Raw genomic sequence first — 21,016 nt, forward strand, 5'->3', positions numbered from 1 at the left:
GCATGCTTGCAGAAATAAAAGCCCCATAGAATCTTTACAGGAAGCTCAATAAGATACATGTTATTTAAAATAAAAGCCCCATAAAGCAACTATACAGCTACTGCTATCAATACCTCCCTATCGCTGGTATTATTACACAGTAGTCACACAGTCACAATATCTCAGTAGGGAATGTTCTAGTTTCTAGAGTAAGCATTAAGTGTCGTGCCTTTCCCTGCGATCCGGAGGACTGCCAGCACTGATCGGTGCTGTCGATGAGGCGCGAGACCTGGTTCACGGAGGACGAGACGTTCAGGCTCTTCACAGCTCGCGACCAATCGTCGATCAGCATCCCGCGCTGGCTGTTGTGATGCTTCTTCAGCTGCTTCCCTGAGCGGCCGCAGAAACCTGGAGACTGGCCTGATGATGGCGGAGGAAACATAGCTTAGAAACAGTACAAACAGGGACAGGGTACACCACAACGTAAACATACCAAAACACAAAAACTGATGGAAAACATTCAGGTATCAGATGCTCAAAGGAATCAAGGAAGTATTGGCACTTGTTATCAGCAACAACATTGATTAACCCAGATTTGTAATGGTGATTATTCTCTCTGATATGATGTTCTGGACACATGGGGTTTTCTGTGTGACTTACCTGGCTCGTTGATTCTGCTGAAGGAATGCCTGGTGTTGTGTTTGCGGGTCTTAAAGCAGTTTTCACAGAAGTCGAAGTCGTCGCAGTTCCTGCATTTGAACCTGGGGCCGTTTATAGGAAACATCTGGCAGCCGTCACACCTGCAGACAAAACAAGCTTTGATTAAAGAACTCTAGATGTAGAGTACAGTACATTTCCGAAGGGGCTGGTCTGGGGGTACTAGTTAAAAGGTAGCCTACACCGGCAGCCTCTGGATACTTCAAACAAAAAATTGCATTAGTTATAAGTAATATCAAAACTTCATTTAAATAACATGTTTGTTTATAAAAATGACTAAAGGAGCCACAAATGACTTACCTAAGTTGACCTAACACTTCATCTTTACAGGAAGCATAGGATGAGGCAGGTTTTTCAAAATAAAAACCATCGGAAAGTAACTTTATCCTGACCGGAAACTCAGGATTATTTACGAATCCCAAAATAAAAGTAAGTCTGACCTTACAGGAAGAAGCATTTTAATTTTTTTTAATAAAAGCACCATGAAGTATCCTTAAAGGAAGCTCCAGATGAGGCTTGTTTTTCAAAATAAAAGCATCAAAGTAACTTAACTACTGAGTCAAAATTCAGTATATTTGTCCAGTCTGGCTTAATATGAAACAGGTCTTTAAACCACTTTACATTTTTGGGATACCTAGTTAATTTGGCTGAGAGAAGGATGATATAAGTCCAAACCTGACTCCAGGGTGAACACTGGGCACCAGCTCCATCTCAGCCAGCAGGCCGGTCCAGTGGGACTGCTGAGGGAAGTCCACGATCACATCCTTCCCATTGGCACTGAACGCTGAAACAAACCAACCAGCTCTGTCAGCGCAGAAACAATGGATTCTGTCTCTTCATTATGTGCTTGTTCAGATTATGAACAGAAGACACAAAGAGCTGCTTACCTTTCACAACCCCAACACTCCTGTGAGTGACGGAGCCCCACTTGTACTTCGGTGTGGTGACGGTGGGCTTCACCCTCACTTTGTCACCTATCTTTATGTGGGAGGGAGAACTTTGTGGTGGGAATCCTGGAAATAAAGCAAATAATGTCCGAAAACATGTTAATATGGGAAGAATAACAATTCTGAACTTCTCTTGCCATTCTTTTAGAACTTATCTGAAAATAAATAAACGTAGTCACTGCATTTTTGCCATATCTGCGCTTGTTGGCTTTGCTTTTTGTTTCAAAATAAATGCCTCAGAAAATTATTATTTCCTAAGGTAACTCCGCATTAGCAATATATTTCAAAATAAAATCCCCAGAAAGTAACGCTTACCGTACAGGAAGCTCAGTAAGATGCATGTTTTTCAAAATAAAAGCTTCATATAGTAGCTGTATCATTACAGGAAGCTCAGTAAGATGAATGTTTTTCAAAACAAAAGCTTCATATAGTAGCTGTATGATTACAGGAAGCTCAGTAAGATGCATATTTTTCAAAACAAAAGCTTCCTATAGTAGCTGTATGATTACAGGAAGCTCAGTAAGATGCATATTTTTCAAAATAAAAGCTTCATATAGTAGCTGTATCATTACAGGAAGCTCAGTAAGATGCATGTTTTTCAAAACAAAAGCTTCATATAGTAGCTGTATCATTACAGGAAGCTCAGTAAGATGCATATTTTTCAAAACAAAAGCTTCATATAGTAGCTGTATCATTACAGGAAGCTCAGTAAGATGCATGTTTTTCAAAACAAAAGCTTCATATAGTAGCTGCATCATTACAGGAAGCTCAGTAAGATGCATGTTTTTCAAAACAAAAGCTTCACATAGTAGCTGTATCATTACAGGAAGCTCAGTAAGATGCATGTTTTTCAAAACAAAAGCTTCATATAGTAGCTGTATCATTACAGGAAGCTCAGTAAGATGCATGTTTTTCAAAACAAAAGCTTCATATAGTAGCTGTATCATTACAGGAAGCTCAGTAAGATGCATGTTTTTCAAAAACAAAAGCTTCATATAGTAGCTGTATCATTACAGGAAGCTCAGTAAGATGCATGTTTTTCAAAACAAAAGCTTCATATAGTAGCTGTATCATTACAGGAAGCTCAGTAAGATGCATGTTTTTCAAAACAAAAGCTTCATATAGTAGCTGTATCATTACAGGAAGCTCAGTAAGATGAATGTTTTTCAAAACAAAAGCTTCATATAGTAGCTGTATCATTACAGGAAGCTCAGTAAGATGCATATTTTTCAAAATAAAAGCTTCATATAGTAGCTGTATCATTACAGGAAGCTCAGTAAGATGCATGTTTTTCAAAACAAGAGCTTCATATAGTAGCTGTATCATTACAGGAAGCTCAGTAAGATGCATGTTTTTCAAAACAAAAGCTTCACATAGTAGCTGTATCATTACAGGAAGCTCAGTAAGGTGCATGTTTTTCAAAACAAAAGCTTCATATAGTAGCTGTATCATTACAGGAAGCTCAGTAAGATGCATGTTTTTCAAAACAAAAGCTTCATATAGTAGCTGTATCATTACAGGAAGCTCAATAAGATGCATGTTTTTCAAAACAAAAGCTTCATATAGTAGCTGTATCATTACAGGAAGCTCAATAAGATGCATGTTTTTCAAAACAAAAGCTTCATATAGTAGCTGTATCATTACAGGAAGCTCAGTAAGATGCATGTTTTTCAAAACAAAAGCTTCATATAGTAGCCGTATCATTACAGGAAGCTCAGTAAGATGCATGTTTTTCAAAACAAAAGCTTCATATAGTAGCTGTATCATTACAGGAAGCTCAGTAAGATGCATGTTTTTCAAAACAAAAGCTTCATATAGTAGCTGTATCATTACAGGAAGCTCAGTAAGATGCATGTTTTTCCAAACAAAAGCTTCATATAGTAGCTGTATCATTACAGGAAGCTCAGTAAGATGCATGTTTTTTCAAAACAAAAGCTTCATATAGTAGCTGTATCATTACAGGAAGCTCAGTAAGATGCATGTTTTTCCAAACAAAAGCTTCATATAGTAGCTGTATCATTACAGGAAGCTCAGTAAGATGCATGTTTTTTCAAAACAAAAGCTTCATATAGTAGCTGTATCATTACAGGAAGCTCAGTAAGATGCATGTTTTTCCAAACAAAAGCTTCATATAGTAGCTGTATCATTACAGGAAGCTCAGTAAGATGCATGTTTTTCCAAACAAAAGCTTCATATAGTAGCTGTATCATTACAGGAAGCTCAATAAGATGCATGTTTTTTCAAAACAAAAGCTTCATATAGTAGCTGTATCATTACAGGAAGCTCAGTAAGATGCATGTTTTTCCAAACAAAAGCTTCATATCGTAGCTGTATCATTACAGGAAGCTCAGTAAGATGCATGTTTTTCCAAACAAAAGCTTCATATAGTAGCTGTATCATTACAGGAAGCTCAGTAAGATGCATATTTTTCAGAACAAAATATTCATATAGTAGCTGTATCATTACAGGAAGCTCAGTAAGATGCATGTTTTTCAAAACAAAAGCTTCATATAGTAGCTGTATCATTACAGGAAGCTCAGTAAGATGCATGTTTTTCAAAACAAAAGCTTCATATAGTAGCTGTATCATTACAGGAAGCTCAGTAAGATGCATGTTTTTCAAAACAAAAGCTTCATATAGTAGCTGTATCATTACAGGAAGCTCAGTAAGATGCATGTTTTTCAAAACAAAAGCTTCATATAGTAGCTGTATCATTACAGGAAGCTCAGTAAGATGCATGTTTTTCAAAATAAAAGTCCATAAGAGCTACACAATATTTAAAGGACGCTCTAGACGAGGCTTGTTTTTAAAAAGAAAAAAGCCCCAGAAAGTGACAATGTTTCTACAGAAAGCTCTGGTTCATGCTTGCTTTTCAAACTAACATAATCCCCAAAGAGCAGCAATAAGGCTACACAGCTGCTCTTGGTAGGGGAAGTTATGGTTAGAATGAAATCTATCTTGTGCCTTTCCTCCTCTAAGATTTGAATCCTGTACCTGAGGATACGTAAATGACATCAGGTTCAAATGTCCTCACCCAGCAGCTCGATGTGGATGTATCTGACCCAGTACGTTCCTCCTTTCTGTTGCCAGTCACACTGCACGTTCAAATCATGAAGCCCGTCTCTGTCCAGCTTAATCACTTTCCCCACGTCTCCATCGTACACTTCCTCGTACGTTCTGCAGCACTTCACCATCATCCCCACCTGCAGAGGAGGAGCTCATCTGTCAGACTCAATCACTTTTCATGTGTTGCTTTTAAAAATGTTCGAATAAGCCGCCACTCTTACCTGAATATTCTCTCTCACGTACACGGCGTAGTCATCGTTGCTTTGGAAATCTGATCGCTTCTTGAACGTCTGGCTCTCAGTCACCAGTGCACCTGGAGGCTGAAGGTACACAAAGGGAAGTTTACTTATTGGTATATTTAATAATTGGTTTGACCTTATTTTTACAATAGTTTCTACATGTAAAACAATGCATGCAAAATAAAATCGCTAACAATAAAAACAACAATGCTAGCTAATAAAAATAGGCGCTTTCACACCGGATTACTTCTCCCGTTTAGTTCCGATAGTTCCTGGGATTTTGCGTTCACACCAAAAAGAGAACTTAGTTCATGAGAACTTGTACCCCATTTGTAGTGTAATTACAAACCACGCCCCGTAAAACTCTTTGAAGACGCCATTGTATTTAATGGCATTAGCATTATTAGCATTAGCCCCGCGCACCAACGGAGAGAGACACAAAAAAAACATGGGAGCGGTGGAGATGAGGAGGTGTCGGCGTACTCTGAAGGCTTCAGTAGAAACTCCTGGGAGTCCCAGCAGCTTCTACTGAAGCCAGTCCCTAACTCCAGGGACTTCCGGCCGGGGACTTCGGGTGGCAGTATACGCCGTGAAGTTGTTTGCGGCCTGCCAGTAAACCCAAAGCAGAAGAAGAAGAAGAAGTGACGTCAGCGGCTTCATTTGCCTAATCTTCCCCCAGGAACTTATTCTGGTGTGAACGCGATCTGCTCTTTAGCTCCACGGGGGAACTAAGTGCTGGAAATAAGTACGGCAAAGCACTTGGTGTGAAAGCGGCTAATGCTATGGAGTATATTATGGGAAAATGAATAAAGCAAGGTATAAAACATTAATCATCAATATCATGATAAAGCACTTTTCATACAACACATGTAGCTCAAAGTGCTTTACAAAATCACAAGTTAAAAACAAACGACAAGAAATTCCCCTCAGATTATTTGTTAAGAACTTTAAAAAGTACTTGCAGCAAAATATAAAATGTTATCAGGTTAATAGACACATGTGGTAAAATGTATGATAATACAAATAAGGAGTGAACATATAGGTACAACAGAAATACAAATGATGATGATGAAGGATTTAAATCAGTCCATTACTGAGGGAGTTCTGGCAGAAATAAAGGAAAAGTAAATACCACAGTGAAGACGGGCTCGGGCTCCTCCAGCTCCTCCAGCACCTCCTCGTCAGAGAACTCGTCCGACACGGTTTCTGCGTCCGACAGCTCCACCTGGGGCACCTCAGGGTGGTCCAGCAGCCAGCCCACCAGAGCCTCCACACCTGAGGGCAACACCTTATTACTCTCCACAGGTACAGCCCAAACATCAGAACACATATCGCTTTTATTTTATAAATAATGCTTTAAATGTCTAAAAAAAAAAATGTTTAAATGAATGTAATTGATGGTGTTTAAATGCAGTTACAATTTTGTTTAGGAGAACTTAACGCCGTTAAATATGGAATTAAGTAGAATACTTGGTTAGATAAAAACATGTTAACATGAATACTTTTTTCAATGTTGACTTTGGTATTAAATAAATAGACATGCAAAAGCCGTACATTTCTTTTTGTTGTTGTTATTGTTTTGCAATTTTGTTGTTGAAATGTCACCATTATGAATGAAGCTTAAAACGTTCTTATTTAGATACATGCCACAAGTTTGATTAATGACTAATAAAATATGCATTTTTTGGCTCATTAGTTATCATAGCTTCGATGCGTTGCTCACTAGCTTCTCATTAACTCATCTGTAGTGTAGCTGTGGGCATATACCAGTTTCAAAAACATGAAATAGAAGAAAGCTGTGCAGTATTTGAATGTGGATTGAGAAAATGAATGTCAACATTATGAGTGAAGCTTAGTCATACTTTGTGTAGTGTATGAAATGTTACCTGGGACGCCAGAGGCACTTCCTGTAGTTCCCGACAGAGACTTTAAGGCATACTCGATGTTTTTGCGTGCAAAGCCCATCTCCATGAGCTGGAGGACTATCGGTAAGGGAGGCACGGGGGAGGTCTTCTGCTTCTTCTGTTTGGGGGGGCGGACGTGTTGCACGGTGACCGGCGTGGTGGCCTCGCTGGAGCTGCTCTCCTCAAACAGGGGGGAGGAGGGGTGGGCCGACTCCACCGCCAGGTACTGACACACCGCCAGAGCTGCAGCCTGCAGAGAGACACAGATCAAACACAGGTCAAATTCAGTGGCAAGAAAAGGCATGTGAACCCTTTGGAATTTCCTGGTTTTATTCATGAATTGGTTATTAAATATGATCAGATATTCATTTAAGTCACAATTATAGACATACCTAATGTGCTTAAGCTAATAAAATTACATTACATGTTACTTGTTAGAAGCTTTTATCCAAAGCGACTTTGTACTGTGGGCAATCCCCATAGGAGCAATTTGAGGTGAAGTGTCTCAGGGACACAACGACATGCTGACTGCAGTGGGGTTTGAACCTGTGCCCCCCTGATCCGAACACCAACGCACTACTCCACTACGCCACACGCCTCCCATAACCCACAAACAATTATAAACAACGCCACTGGACCAAACGTTGTCGCAAAATTGGCTTTAATAACTATGTCTCACAGGCATATAGGAAGTAGTACCGTTATAAAATGCCAGCAACTGCCAGCATGGACAACAAGGTAGGCAACCAATTTTCATTTATTAAATGAACAACCCGTATGGAAGCTGATGCCATATGTTTTCTCATGAAAAAACGTGATTCGAAAGTAGTAACAAATCGGGAAAGGACACACTCAACTCAACGGTCTTTGATTCATGGTTTCTAAAACGGGAGAGTAGTGTCCACGCTAAGCTAAAGTTATGGGTCTTGTATTAAAGTGGAGGCGACCTGACTGAGGCCCTTTGACTCACCTCCATCTCTTGCCTGTCGAAGATGGCTTTGATGGGGGAGGGCTGAGTGGCAGCGGACAGCAGCTGCTGCAGGAGGATCATGGGAGGCAGCGGCCCCTCGGGGGACAGATCCCCCACATCAGGGGACAACACCACGGGGTCCTCTGCAGACAGGAAAACACAGAGGTATCGTTAGAAACTAAAAAACCCAAAATAACACTCCACTCAAATATGGTCACAAGAAAACCCTCAAGGTTTGCAAGCTAAGCAGATTTGTTAATCAAACAGGAGGCAGTAAACTTTCTTAAGCAAAATAATAACAAGAGAAGGAATGGCTATTATATTTGTAAGCGATACTTCAATAAAAGGTTTTATATTATATTCCTTGTCCTTATATTTTTTAGTGCTTTGGATGGGGATAACCAGTTTCTCTTAAAACTACGCTGAGCTCAAAATTGGGGAAAAAACAATATCAATAGAAACACAATCAAGGTACTTTAAGAACAAGTAACAACAAGGAAGTACGTAAGTGATTAAATAATGTATTTTTTGGAGTGAAAGTGATATTCAGCCACTTAAATAACGTTTTTTTAAAATATTTATTTCCTTATAATGTGACTGAGCTGTTTTCCTGTTGGGCCAAATAATAATTTCTTATACTGTATATTTGCAAGTTTCAAACACAATTTCCAATTACTGAAACACTTTCTTAGTAATGGCAGAGAATCTAAAACACCCAAGATGTTTGCAGTTTAATACAGAGCTAAACAGTAGGGCTGTTCAATTAATCGTATTTTAATCTCGATTGCGACTTTGTCTTGCAACGATTACGAAAAAAACGTAATCAAAATAAAACTTCTTTTTTTTTTTTTATTGGTTTTTTAGTTGAATTATACTTAAAGTTCAGGGTAATCAACTGTTAAAAACATACTGTTCACATTTTTTTTTTTATAAATGGATGTTTTCAAAGTAAATGGATAATCGTTTTTAATAATCGTGATATCAATTATTGACCAAAATAATCGTGATTATCATTTTTGCCATAATCGAGCAGCCCTACTGAACAGCATCACTTTCCCATACAGACTGTTGCTCTCACCGCTGGGGTTCGGGCCGATGTCCAGCACGGCGGGCTGCGAGAGGATCTGTCGGAGTTTGTCCTGATGAGAGAGCAGCGCCCGGCCGGCCTTTAGGATGTAGAGCCTCAGCTGCTGGCAGCGCAGCAGGTGGACATCCACCTGGTCGGCTAGAACACAACAAGTCTGAATAAATACACTGGAGTACACATTTAACACCAAATCAAAGCAAGAACAAACTGTCATGCATATTGCCAGGGAATTAGACCAGGCACATGATTAGTAATTTATCAAATTGTGGTTCATCGAGATCGGCAATGGTCCTTGTGTGCATGTTTTGGATTGCTGAATTAAATAATAAAGTAAATTGTCATTCAAATTTGATTGTTAATGGGTGAATAAACACAAAAAAAACATTCTTAGTGTAGTTTCGAATTTAAGCTAATTTTTAATAATCATCTTCTGGTGATTTTACAGCTTTAAAATAATAAAACACAAGCAATACATTTAAAGTTAGAGTGAATACACATTTATTTATTGGATTGTGAACATTTAAATTAATATTTTAAACATTGAAAAATCTATTAAATACACCATATCTCCTTAATTCAAACTCTCCTGTAAAAAGTGAAAGAGTTAATTATTTAATATGATATTTATGAGTCACATGTGGGATCATAAGGTGTGTCTGAGGTTTCTGTACCTGTGAGGCCGCGGCTCAGCGACTTCTTCATGCGTTGTTTCTCCAGCTTGCTTCCTGCCAGGCTGACCAGCTGAGCCCAGACTGCCAGCATGGGCTCCGTGAAGGGCAGGTTCTGCACACTGAAGCAGACTGCAGGCAGCTGAGGAAACACCACAACATTAAATCAGTTAATTATTGGTCTTATTTAAAGTTCCCCTATTATACTGTTTTTCATCAATATATTGCAGGTATCAGATATATACAAACATGTCTCTGATTGGCTGAAACACCAAACAGATCATTGCAGCATCCCATAATCCCCTCTGTTTCAGCCCTGTTTCCAAAGTGCTGATGCTCTGTCTGTTACTTTAGATGAAAATAAGGAGCCCCTCCCCACGCCCCTCTGAGAGAGATTTGGTTAAAAAGAACTCAATGGTGCTCTAGGAGGAGATTCAGGTGATAAGGTGGGGGGGGGGGGTTACCTTGGTTGCTGATTGGCTAATGGTTACACAAGCCAACACACCGTTATGACATCATAAAGTGCCCAAAATCTGATCAGCTCATTTCAGACAGGTTTTTATATAAATGGATCAGGACAAAGAGAGAGAATCTTTGTTCCTGAAACTTTCAGAATCTCTTTCCACAGAGGGGACACATGTTGATGTAGAAGAGACATGAAGAAGAGGGGACACATGTTGATGTAGAAGAGACATGAAGAAGAGGGGACACATGTTGATGTAGAAGAGACAGGAAAACCTGGATTTTGCATAATAGGTGAACTTTAACTCATAGTATAAGTAGAGCAGGAAGTCACTGCCGTACCGGTTTGAGATGGCTGAGCAGGCACACCCTGCAGGTCCTCATCTCGTAAAACTGGACGGTGATGCGTCCTTTTGGGGTGATGCGAGTGACCGTTCCCTCTCCGTACTCCTCGTGGACCACCTGTCCTCCGAGCCGGAGGCGCCCGTCGATCCCTCCGATGACCGCCATCACCGCCATCAGACAGCCGACACGAGGACCGTCAGGATCAGGGAAGAACTCCTCCAGGAAACACTGGAACAGAGAGGATGTTAACTTTCATGGATTTGAAGAACAATTTGAACACTCAATAGAGTAATGCAGTGATGACTTATTTTGTAGTCCGACCCTGAAAGCACCATCTCCCTGGTTCCCTCTACAAAATCTTTATTGTTGATTGATTATTGTCAAATAAACCCTTATGATACTTTCACGTTTAGTTCAGCAGGATAATCTCCACATATTAACAACCCTTTGTGATTTTTCAAAGTAAAATGCTAACATTAGCCTATAAATGAACTACAGCACGGTCACATGACTTCACGTCACCACCGCTGAGCTAAAGGAGGATAATGTTGGGTGTGATGACATTTAGTCGTCTCATTTAGACAAAACCGTTTTTAAATTCACCAGAGGGGCATTACTGACAACTTGTATCTGTTGGACACAATTCACTTTAGCTTGTGTTAACCACAGAGCTTATTTCCGGCTAACAACCAGAACACATTCAAAAAACCATTGACTTCCAGATAAGGGAACAAGAAGGGCTATCATGCTGACCACTCTATCCATAACACTGAGCTTACAGCTTCAGACTGGCAGCCTGCGATGACGTCTCCGATGGAGGTCAGCTGGGCGTTGATGTAGTCGTTGATCATGCCGTTCCACTGGCCGAGGTAGTGCAGCGCTCTGAGGACAGAAACGATCTCCTCCGCCAGCGTGCTGCTGTGAGTGGCTGTCAGAGACGCCTGGGGGCGGGACTTCCTCCTTCGCAGGGAACCCTCTGAGGAGAGGAAGCAGCAATATAAAACAATCCAAGATAAACAACAGCAGATTTGGGTTGACGGGTATCTTTAAGGCCTTACCTCTGAGGAGCGGCAGGTCTGAGGAGCAGGTGCTCAGGAGGCTTCCTAAGAAGTTGAACAGTTTCTCCACCAGGAACTTCATGTCATGGGGGCAACACTGCCGCCAGGAGACGTAGCGCCAAGATCTGGAAACACAAGACAAGTAGCACCGTCACAAAGGTGGTTTCCTGTTTGGCAAATAACAAATAACTTGACTAATAATTGTGTTTTTTGCCTTTACTTCCAAGCCTACAGCTGTATCATTTAGCTGTAAATGGTGAAAAAAACAGTACAGCAAATATTCACGCAGATCAATAAAATCTAAAATAAATAATTAATAAAATAGAATCAAGGAAAAAATAATAATGATATTAATATATATATATAGCACGTTTCCAGTCTTTGGGACCCCTTAAAGTGCTTTTACAATTTGAATGGAAGACATCTATCTACTTCCTGAGTCACAGCTCAAATTATAGGATTTGAATTAAATTAAAAAATATATATATATATATATAATTTTTCTAAATAATATTATTCACTATTTTACAAAGCATTACGGTGTTTTCAAATAAATACAATTATGTTAGTTAATATACACTTCCTACTATTAACTAATGTTATTACCGGGCGCTACTCTACTTTTCTACCGTCCTGAATGACGTCTGAGGATCCATCTGGAGAATACATTGAAGAAACAAAGGAGCAGCCCATCTGACTCGTGGTAGTGTTCCCACCTGTCTCTGCAGAGTGACGCCGTTGAAGGACTGGTGTCCCTCCACGATGCGGATGAGCAGGCCGATCCATGCAGAGGTGCTGAGCGTGCTGCACATCTGGGGCATCAGAGCGATGCTGCGGATGAAGCCCAGCGTGGACCAGCTGCGGTGCTGCTCCCGGGACACCAGCCTGTGGGAGTGGCATCCTGAGAGCAGAGAGAGATTTTTACATCTAATTGACCGTGCGGCGCGACACAGGTCATTTATAAAGACAAAAAAGCTCTTGTTGACGATCCTTGGGAGCGTCTCTGGACACACGTGAAGGCCGACAGAGACTCTATTTAATTTGAATGTTTACCAAGAATTGCACACTTTTAATTTTCCATTGCTGATCTACCTAATTTTCTATTTTGTGATTATTATTATTTTACTTATTCCATGCCATGTCTTTTAATGTCAATGCCAGGGCCACGGGGGAGAGTGATTTGTTTATGCAGTGTACCGCCAATGTTTCTTTGTTCTGAATGAAAAATTCAGAACAAATTACAAAAATAAAAATGCTGTTTATGAACATGTCGGTTCAGTTACCTGACTTGTCGTTGGCTCCGCTCTCCACCAGCATACGGAGCAGCCCACAGAGGGTCCGCGTGGCGTCGTTCTGCAGAACCTCGGCATGGATCCCAGCCGTCAGAGAGAGGGTCTTCAGCAGGTTCACCGTGCTGTTCAGCATCATGGCCGTCGGGTGGCTGCTCTTCTCAATCAACTCAACTTCTGTAGAGAGAAATGTCGTTTTTTTAATAATACTAATAATTTATTCCCATTCTGTGGGGAAACAAGTATATGAAGTATTTCAGGCCTTCATCAGACTAACTTTGAATGAGCACACATCCCGAAATATATCTTTGAGAAAACTCTTTTTCACCCTCTGTCTGAAACCAGAGCCCAGTCTGCTCTGATTGGTTAGCGAGATGTCACTATGTTCCCTGTTGCCTGTATCGGCGGTGATGACAGAGGATCATGTTAGCTGACCTGTGTCGTCCTCTGTGTCCGAGTCCTCCGTCGGGGGCTGAGCCGCTGGGGGGGGCTCTGCCAGCTTCAGGTCGTATTTGCCCTCTTTGCCCATCCTGTAGGAGTTGGTGCTGCTCGTGTCCCACTGGACTCGGATCCAGCCGTCCTCTCCGAGCTCCCCGATGACCCGACCCAGACCTGGAGCCGGACCGTCCTGAAAACAGCAGAGGGTTAAACACTGAGTGTTTGAGTCAGTTTACTTTATAGCTTCAGACACCGAAATGTTGGTACACTGCCCAGCTTTATGTAAAACCAATTCAGCTACCTGATCTCCCCATTTCCAGTCCACCCCCCTCATGACCCTGGTGCCAATCTTCATCATGGCAGCCAGCTCAGGGCCCGAGGCAGGGAGGGGGGTCGGGGCCGTCTCCTTCCTGGACTCCTCCAAGACTGTGGCTGATCCTCCGTGAGCACAAACACTCAGATCCTCCTCACTGCTGTCTGTGCTGGGCCCTGCAGACAGGACAACAAGAGGCATCACACACATGCATCAGGACCTACACAAATACATCAGCACGGCTCCTCTCTACTCTGTGGATGTATTTCTACCCACCTATGAGCCGGAGTATGCTCTGTGTGAGGGCCAGTAGGCCAGAGTTGAGTAAGAGGCTGAGGCTGTTGGAGCCGTGTTTCAGGGACAGCATGTGGATCATAGCCAGGAGGAAGCGGGCCTGAGGAATGGTGCCGAGACTCGGGCCTGCCGGGTTCTCGTTGGTGATGGTCTGCAGGGGGACAGGCTGCACTCCTGGGAACAAACACAGGAGAACAACAGGTTAGAGAACAGCTGGGAATAATCTGATGAATATACAAGCAGCAGTGTAGCTTCATGAGATGAAAGGCAAGGCTTTACATTTAATTCAATTCAAGCCTTTCTAACTTTATTGTAGTGCAATCACACACACACGCAATCTCACACACACGCAATCACACACACACGCAATCTCACACACACGCAATCACACACACACGCAATCACACACACACGCAATCTCACACACACGCAATCTCACACACACGCAATCTCACACACACGCAATCACACACACACGCAATCACACACACACGCAATCTCACACACACGCAATCTCACACACACGCAATCACACACACACGCAATCACACACACACGCAATCTCACACACACGCAATCTCACACACACGCAATCTCACACACACACGCAATCTCACACACACGCAATCACACACACGCAATCTCACACACACGCAATCTCACACACACGCACACACGCAATCTCACACACACGCAATCTCACACACACGCAATCTCACACACACGCAATCTCACACACACGCAATCTCACACACACGCAATCTCACACACACGTAATCACACACACACGCAATCACACACACACTTTTTTTACCTTGAAGATGCTGCCACTCACCGAGCTCTTTGAAGCGGCCGCCGGCCTCCAGCAGGACGTTGCGGACGTTGTGGATGGCCCAGGAATACAGCTTTCCGAAGGTGACCTCAAGAAGCATGCGGTTGAAGGGGGGGATCAGATCCACGTCCTTCAGGCAGTCAGACAGCGGCTCTCTGAAGAGGAGAGGGAAACGTTAGATGGCTTAATAATTACAACGATCTGTTCTTGGTGTTATTCCACCTTCTCTACGGATCTATATCTGTCAAACGTCCTGTTTTTTTTACACTGTCCAAAACCAGGACTTTGTCAAAAGCAGTATTATTACCCGATGTTGGTCCCCTCTGGTATGACCCTCTGCCAGCCGCAGAACATGGCGTACTGCACGGAGGGCAGCAGGAAGTCTCTGGAGGCTAACTTCAGCATGGTGTCGATGCCCTCCAGCCTCACCTCCGCCCTCTCCAGCTGCAACAAAACAGAGTTAACACATTTCAATGATATACATCGAACATGTTGTCTACTTTATAACAACTCGTGGTTAACAATCACCTGTTTGAGGAGACACTTCCTCATCTTCTCCACGTCCAGCGGCTCCTCTTTTAGTGCAAACTCCACGATGGTGGCCATGAGGCTGGACTGAGAGAAGATGCCCTGGACGCTGTGCTTCAGCCACCGGTACTTCTGCGCGTTGGCCACAGTGGTGAGCAGCGGGTGCCACTTGTCCTGCTGTAAAGTAAAAAATGATACAGGAATATGAACCATGTGATGGCTGCAAAGCTAATATATTCTTGGGCTTGGACTTCACCCGGGGAGAAATTGTTATATTAGCCAACAATGAGAATGAATGGCTTGTTTCCATCCATACTCTATTATGTGCTTCTTAGGACAATGGAGATAAGCAGTAGTAATGATCACACATTATATCTCTGCAAAACAACAGGGCTCAACAAGATGATTAAAAGGTGGAAAAATATATATTTGTGTTAGTTTTTATGTTTCAATGTGAGGAAGGTTACATCAGATGTGCGTTGAGTTGAATATTTTCCATCTCTAAGGCTAAGCCAAAGCTTTAGTGAAAGGTAAATAGATGCTTTTATCAAAACACCAATTATTCCACCGAAAGCCAACTTTCAAACTTTTTGGCAGAATGTCCGTCATGTCATAAATGTGCATTCATATAAAAATAAATGTACAAAAAAAAAAACAGGTGAATTGAAAGGCACCCACTGTGTGTCCCAGGCAATAAGGTTATCGGTTATTCTCATTATCTGACAGGAGATAAACTGGATATGACTCAATACCAGTCTACATGTCTCAGTTTTAGATCCTGAAGTAAAAATGGACTAAAGATGTTTGTAGCGAACTTATACATGTTTTAACTTGCAAACTGTTCCAATACATAACGCTCATTAATGAAAGAACCTTGGTTGTTTTGCTGGTGGGTGACTTCCTGTCGGCAGGCGTGGGGCTGATGTGGACGTTCAGTTCTTCTTCGTTGGTCCCTTCGTTCTCCAGCTTTGGCTCTTCTATGTCAGCAGACTCTGACTTTTTAGGCACTGAAAAATTAAAAACATTTACATTTAGGAATAAAAGTAATAATTATTATGATTTATTTTATTCAGCACTTTTCAACAGTACACTCCACATAGTGCTCTTTTGCTGTCTCAGTCCTCCTACTTTTTAAGATGTATAAATGGTATATAAAAACTAGGGCTGTCAGTCGATCTAAATGTTCCTAAGAGGGATATTTTTTCAAGTTTGTAATACTCTTATCAACATTTGAGAGGACAAATATGCTTTATGCAAATGTTTGTTTATTATCATTTGAACAATGACAAATATTCTCCTGAATATTTTTAATACAACAACCTGGAACCTCTCTCTCAATTAAATTAAATTAAATTAAATTCAAAGGGGCTTTATTGGCATGAAAGTTAAATTAAACAATGTTGCCAAAGCATCACAATACAAAATAATTAACAACATTAACATACATTTCAAATGTTTACATATTATTGATGATATATATATACAGCGATACAATTACATTTCAACACGTGTGTGTGTGTGTGTGTGTCTCTCTCTCTCTCTCTCTCTCTCTCTCTCTCTCTCTCTCTCTCCCTCTCCCTCTCCCTCTCTCCCTCTCCCTCTCTCTCTCTCGCTCTCTCTCGCTCCCTCTCTCTCGCTCCCTCTCTCTCGCTCTAAATGATTCAGTTGCTCAAACAGACAAGCCTGTTTACAGTTGTTGGCGAAATTCCGCTCCTCTGTCTTCATAACAGTCAAAGCATGAGACTGAAGTTCCCACAGGGGTCAAAATAATGCGCTGTGATGTGCAGTCGACACGTTGGATGTGATCCGAATGATCTAACGCAGCCCCTCGTCCTCCACAATGTTAAGCTTTAGCCCCCCATTTAGCTATCGCTGTTGTTGTCCAGGCGTCTCCCCGGCAAACTTTCAAGCATGGTCTGCCGTTTGTTTAAAACACCTTTTCTTGTATCCATATCTCTCGCTAGAATCTCCCACCATCCAACTAACAACAACAACAACGTCAAGCCTTTGTTCTCTGTCACTACGGGGCGGGCCGAGGACAAATACACATGCGTTAATCGCACGTTAAAATAATTAGTGGCGTTAAAAAAATGTTGCGTTAAAGCGTTATTAAGGTTTATGTCAAAGTATTGAATTTAAAGTTAATTATACCATTATTTATTTTTTTATTATGCAAAGCAACAATATATGGGGTAAACGTAAAAAAAACTTAAGTAAAGACAACACAAAATAATCAAACTATTGTATATAAAAGTATAAAATAATAAAATGGTTTGATTTTATAAAAATAATATCTATCACTATGGTCTCTTTCTGCAAATAGCCCACCTCTCTTTTTCCTGCGGTCCCGGATGAGTTTCTGGGTGATCCTCCTCCAGCGCGGCTGCGAGCTCAGCAGCTTCAGTTTGGAGACGATGGACAGGTCTTTACTGACGGCCGGACGCAGCTCGTTGAACAGGAAGCGAAGGCGCTCGATGACGGGGGCGCACACCTCCTTATAGGAGCGACCTTGTTCCTGATGGGTCTGAAATAAAGAAAAAAAACGTAAAAACTCAATTTCTCTTTGTGTCTACTGAGAGGTGCAGTGATTACATATTTTGCATCTCCCAGGTTCCCTCAAAAAAATTGCCAATAGGATTTTACCATTAAACTTTTTCAGCACTTTATGATTTTGATAAAAAAAAAATATTTATACAAATTTAGAAAAATACAATGTACAATTATAACCAATACAACGAATCACGAAAAATACAGAAATAACATACAAAATAATAACAATCAGACAAGAAGACAAAACTAAGGATAAAATAAATAAATAAAGAAACCCTCCGACCCAGCACTTTATCATTTTTTAAGTAAAAAGCTAACATTAGGCTATAAAGGAACTACAGCACGGTCACATGACTTCACGTCACCACCGCTAAGCTAAAGGAGGCTAACGTTGGGCTATAAAGGAACTACAGCACGGTCACATGACTTCACGTCACCACCGCTAAGCTAAAGGAGGCTAACGTTGGGCTATAAAGGAACTACAGCACGGTCACATGACTTCACGTCACCACCGCTAAGCTAAAGGAGGCTAACGTTGGGCTATAAAGGAACTACAGCACGGTCACATGACTTCACGTCACCACCGCTAAGCTAAAGGAGGCTAACGTTGGGCTATAAAGGAACTACAGTACAGCACGGTCACATGACTTCACGTCACCACCGCTAAGCTAAAGGTGGCTAACGTTGAGCGTGATGACATTTAGTTGTCTCATTTAGACACTTGTTAGTAACTGCGGTTTCTAAGTTCACCAGTGGGGTATTTACTGACTTATTTCAGGATAACAACCAAAAACACATTCAGTAAACCATTGACTTCCAGACGTGGGAACAGGAAGTGCTGAAATACTGTCAGGATTAAGGTCTCATTCCTGCGGCTATTTTAAAAGGTATTGTGTTTTGTTGTCATGATATCTCTCGGTATAGTATAAGCATTATTCCTACCTTGATTAAGGAGCACTTTGCCTGGTAGACCATGCGGCAGACATGGATCACAGATTTGGGGAGGGACCTCTGCTTCCCCTGGTCCACTCTCAAGGCACACTGACTGACGAGTGAGAGAGCAATGTGACCTGAGACAGGAGGAGATAACACATTCAATTCATGCATAAAAAAAGTGTAAAACGTTTAATTTTTACAATCCCAAATTTTTGTTTGAGCGTACCGAGGTCTTGGTGTTTGAGCAGGCAGCAGAGCAGCAGGCGGCCCACCTCCTCCACAGGGTGCTCAGGGGGGAAGGTGATGGGGGTGATGAGATGGTACTGCTTACAGCAACGCTCTATTTGGCATAGGAAGTCCTACAATGGGAAAATTAATTAGGCACAATTTTCGGACAAACTGCTGTTCCGGCATCCGGGCTAAAACGACGGGAAGCACTTTTGGTCGAACTTGGTAATGTGATCAATTAGCATTATTTAAAAAAGATATATTGAGCGATTCCTGTTGTGTCTTTATTAAAACATTTTATTTAAAAATGTTTTATTGTAAAAAATTGATTATTGGCGGAAACTATTTAATTATGTATGAAAATAAATTAATAAAAACTTAGAGAACAAAACATATTAATAAGGAGTTAAGGTTGCCAGAATTATATAAAAAACTGTTAACTTTGACAGCCCTAGTTGAAAAGTAGAAACCTGTTTTAAATCCACGCCTTTGATGATGTTTAAAAGCTTAAACCTGTTGTGGCATTCATCTCTAATTATGTTGTGTTCAACGCATAAAGCTGGACATTATCATGCAAGTAAAAAAGGCATAACATTTTTAACTGCAAATTCTTTATGTGCTGAATAAATCTCTAGAGAATGCTCATTAAATCTGAATATTATTTGCATATCACATATGTTTAAATCTTGAAATGTCACAGAATGAAACCTAATTCTGAAAATCATACCAGAATTGGCTGTTTATCAGGATTTGGTGGTATTGCATGTAAACGTAGCAGCTGTTGTTGAGGCTGTACCTTGACAGTGTGGTCCTGAGTGTTGTTGTCAGCGATGGCCTGCAGGAAGGGCTGAGCGTGGTCACTCAGGGTGATTCTGCGGGAGTACATCTTGGCTTTGTCCGGGGTGGTCGTCCCCAGGGAGCTGCAGTGGTCCTCATCCTTCTCCTCGTTGTAGTTGTAGTGGATCTGACTCGTCTGCAGCCCCCCCGAGAATATGGACGACTGGAGCCATTCTGTGCAGAGGGAGAAAAGTGGATGTTTAAATTAAAATGCAGAGTTTGAGATCTTCATTTTCAGACTAAGTTGGGTGGAGAAAGATTTGTTCTTGACATTTTATGTGTGAACAATCTGTGAGTGAATGTTAATGTACATAACTAGTCGAGTAATTAAGTAGGAAAGCAGATTTCATGCTTAGTTACACATGCTTGTCTCTATATTAAATATGTAATCATATTTTTGTATTGCCTTTTATCTGCATTATCGCTGTTGCTGTAACGCTGTACATTTTCCCTCTTCAGGACTAATAAATGGATTTTGACATTTACACACAGATTGTCGATTTTCTAAAACAAATAATATTGAGCTTTAAAATCATTTGACGTACTGGCACATTCGATCTCCATGGGGGACAGGGGGGTGCTCTTGGCCAGGTAGGAGGCGTGGAGGCCAAGCAGCAGACCCAGGTTCCTCTCGGTGTCGATGAGGGGGGAGGAGAGGCTGCTGAGGTCCGGGGTGGTGACCGTCTCCTGGTTAGGCTGCAGACGATAACACATCAGAATCTCAAACACTGGAAATACAGCGGCCGTTTGTACAATGCAACAAGTTCCTTCGCTATTTAGTCTGCAAGGATATATTAGTTCTGACACGTGTTCATGGATGTATAAAGAAAACTGCGTCCAGCATCAATAGCAAGGCCTCGTTCATTCAAGAAAGTTGCTCAGTGAGTCAAAAAATGGGCTATATAAGTATTTGTACTGGGTAGATGATTTTGCAAAAAAACAATTGTACGCTGATTAGCAGATGTCTCTTCTCGAATGCAAGTCAAGGGGAAAAAGTCCTTAAGGCCCAATGAAGTCAAATGGTAGTTGTAGTACCGCCATTTGGCCACTATGAACATTTGTTTCAACAGCCAGTGCCCTTCCTCGGGTTGCTAATGTATTCTATAATCAATTCAAATAGAGAGGCGAAGTCCCTCCCTTTCCGGGGGACCTCCATGGGACCTTATTTCAGAAAAAGTATGTATTGAAGTCAATGGAGAGAGAAAGATTATCTTTCGATCCCGTTCGAATTGTGCCACGAATTACACTTATGATGTTTGTCAATTTAAAAGATAATTTTGCAAGTCAAACAAATCAAAATGTGTCGTAAAAATGTGAAGTTACACATTT

The 21,016-nt window shown here is 41.3% G+C and overlaps 1 protein-coding gene across 1 annotated transcript in view; it reads right to left on the minus strand.

Annotated features, from left to right (window-relative positions):
* The window catches only part of herc2 (HECT and RLD domain containing E3 ubiquitin protein ligase 2), a 92,402-nt gene that overhangs the window by 42,341 nt on the left and 29,045 nt on the right, over nt 1-21,016 (minus strand). The window contains 29 exon segments of the mRNA XM_079684224.1: nt 209-399; nt 640-779; nt 1,372-1,480; nt 1,584-1,709; nt 4,678-4,846; nt 4,931-5,029; nt 6,081-6,223; nt 6,835-7,102; nt 7,823-7,965; nt 8,901-9,047; nt 9,581-9,719; nt 10,382-10,612; nt 11,164-11,360; nt 11,443-11,531; nt 11,533-11,567; nt 12,159-12,343; nt 12,726-12,908; nt 13,167-13,359; nt 13,471-13,658; nt 13,759-13,950; nt 14,612-14,763; nt 14,916-15,052; nt 15,137-15,313; nt 16,010-16,143; nt 17,465-17,660; nt 18,629-18,756; nt 18,849-18,981; nt 19,647-19,861; nt 20,233-20,383. Of these exon segments, the coding sequence (XP_079540350.1) occupies nt 209-399; nt 640-779; nt 1,372-1,480; nt 1,584-1,709; nt 4,678-4,846; nt 4,931-5,029; nt 6,081-6,223; nt 6,835-7,102; nt 7,823-7,965; nt 8,901-9,047; nt 9,581-9,719; nt 10,382-10,612; nt 11,164-11,360; nt 11,443-11,531; nt 11,533-11,567; nt 12,159-12,343; nt 12,726-12,908; nt 13,167-13,359; nt 13,471-13,658; nt 13,759-13,950; nt 14,612-14,763; nt 14,916-15,052; nt 15,137-15,313; nt 16,010-16,143; nt 17,465-17,660; nt 18,629-18,756; nt 18,849-18,981; nt 19,647-19,861; nt 20,233-20,383 (4,590 nt within the window).

The sequence above is a fragment of the Notothenia rossii genome, assembly GCF_949606895.1.
Source record: "Notothenia rossii genome assembly, chromosome: 1".
Taxonomy (NCBI): Eukaryota; Metazoa; Chordata; class Actinopteri; order Perciformes; family Nototheniidae; genus Notothenia; species Notothenia rossii.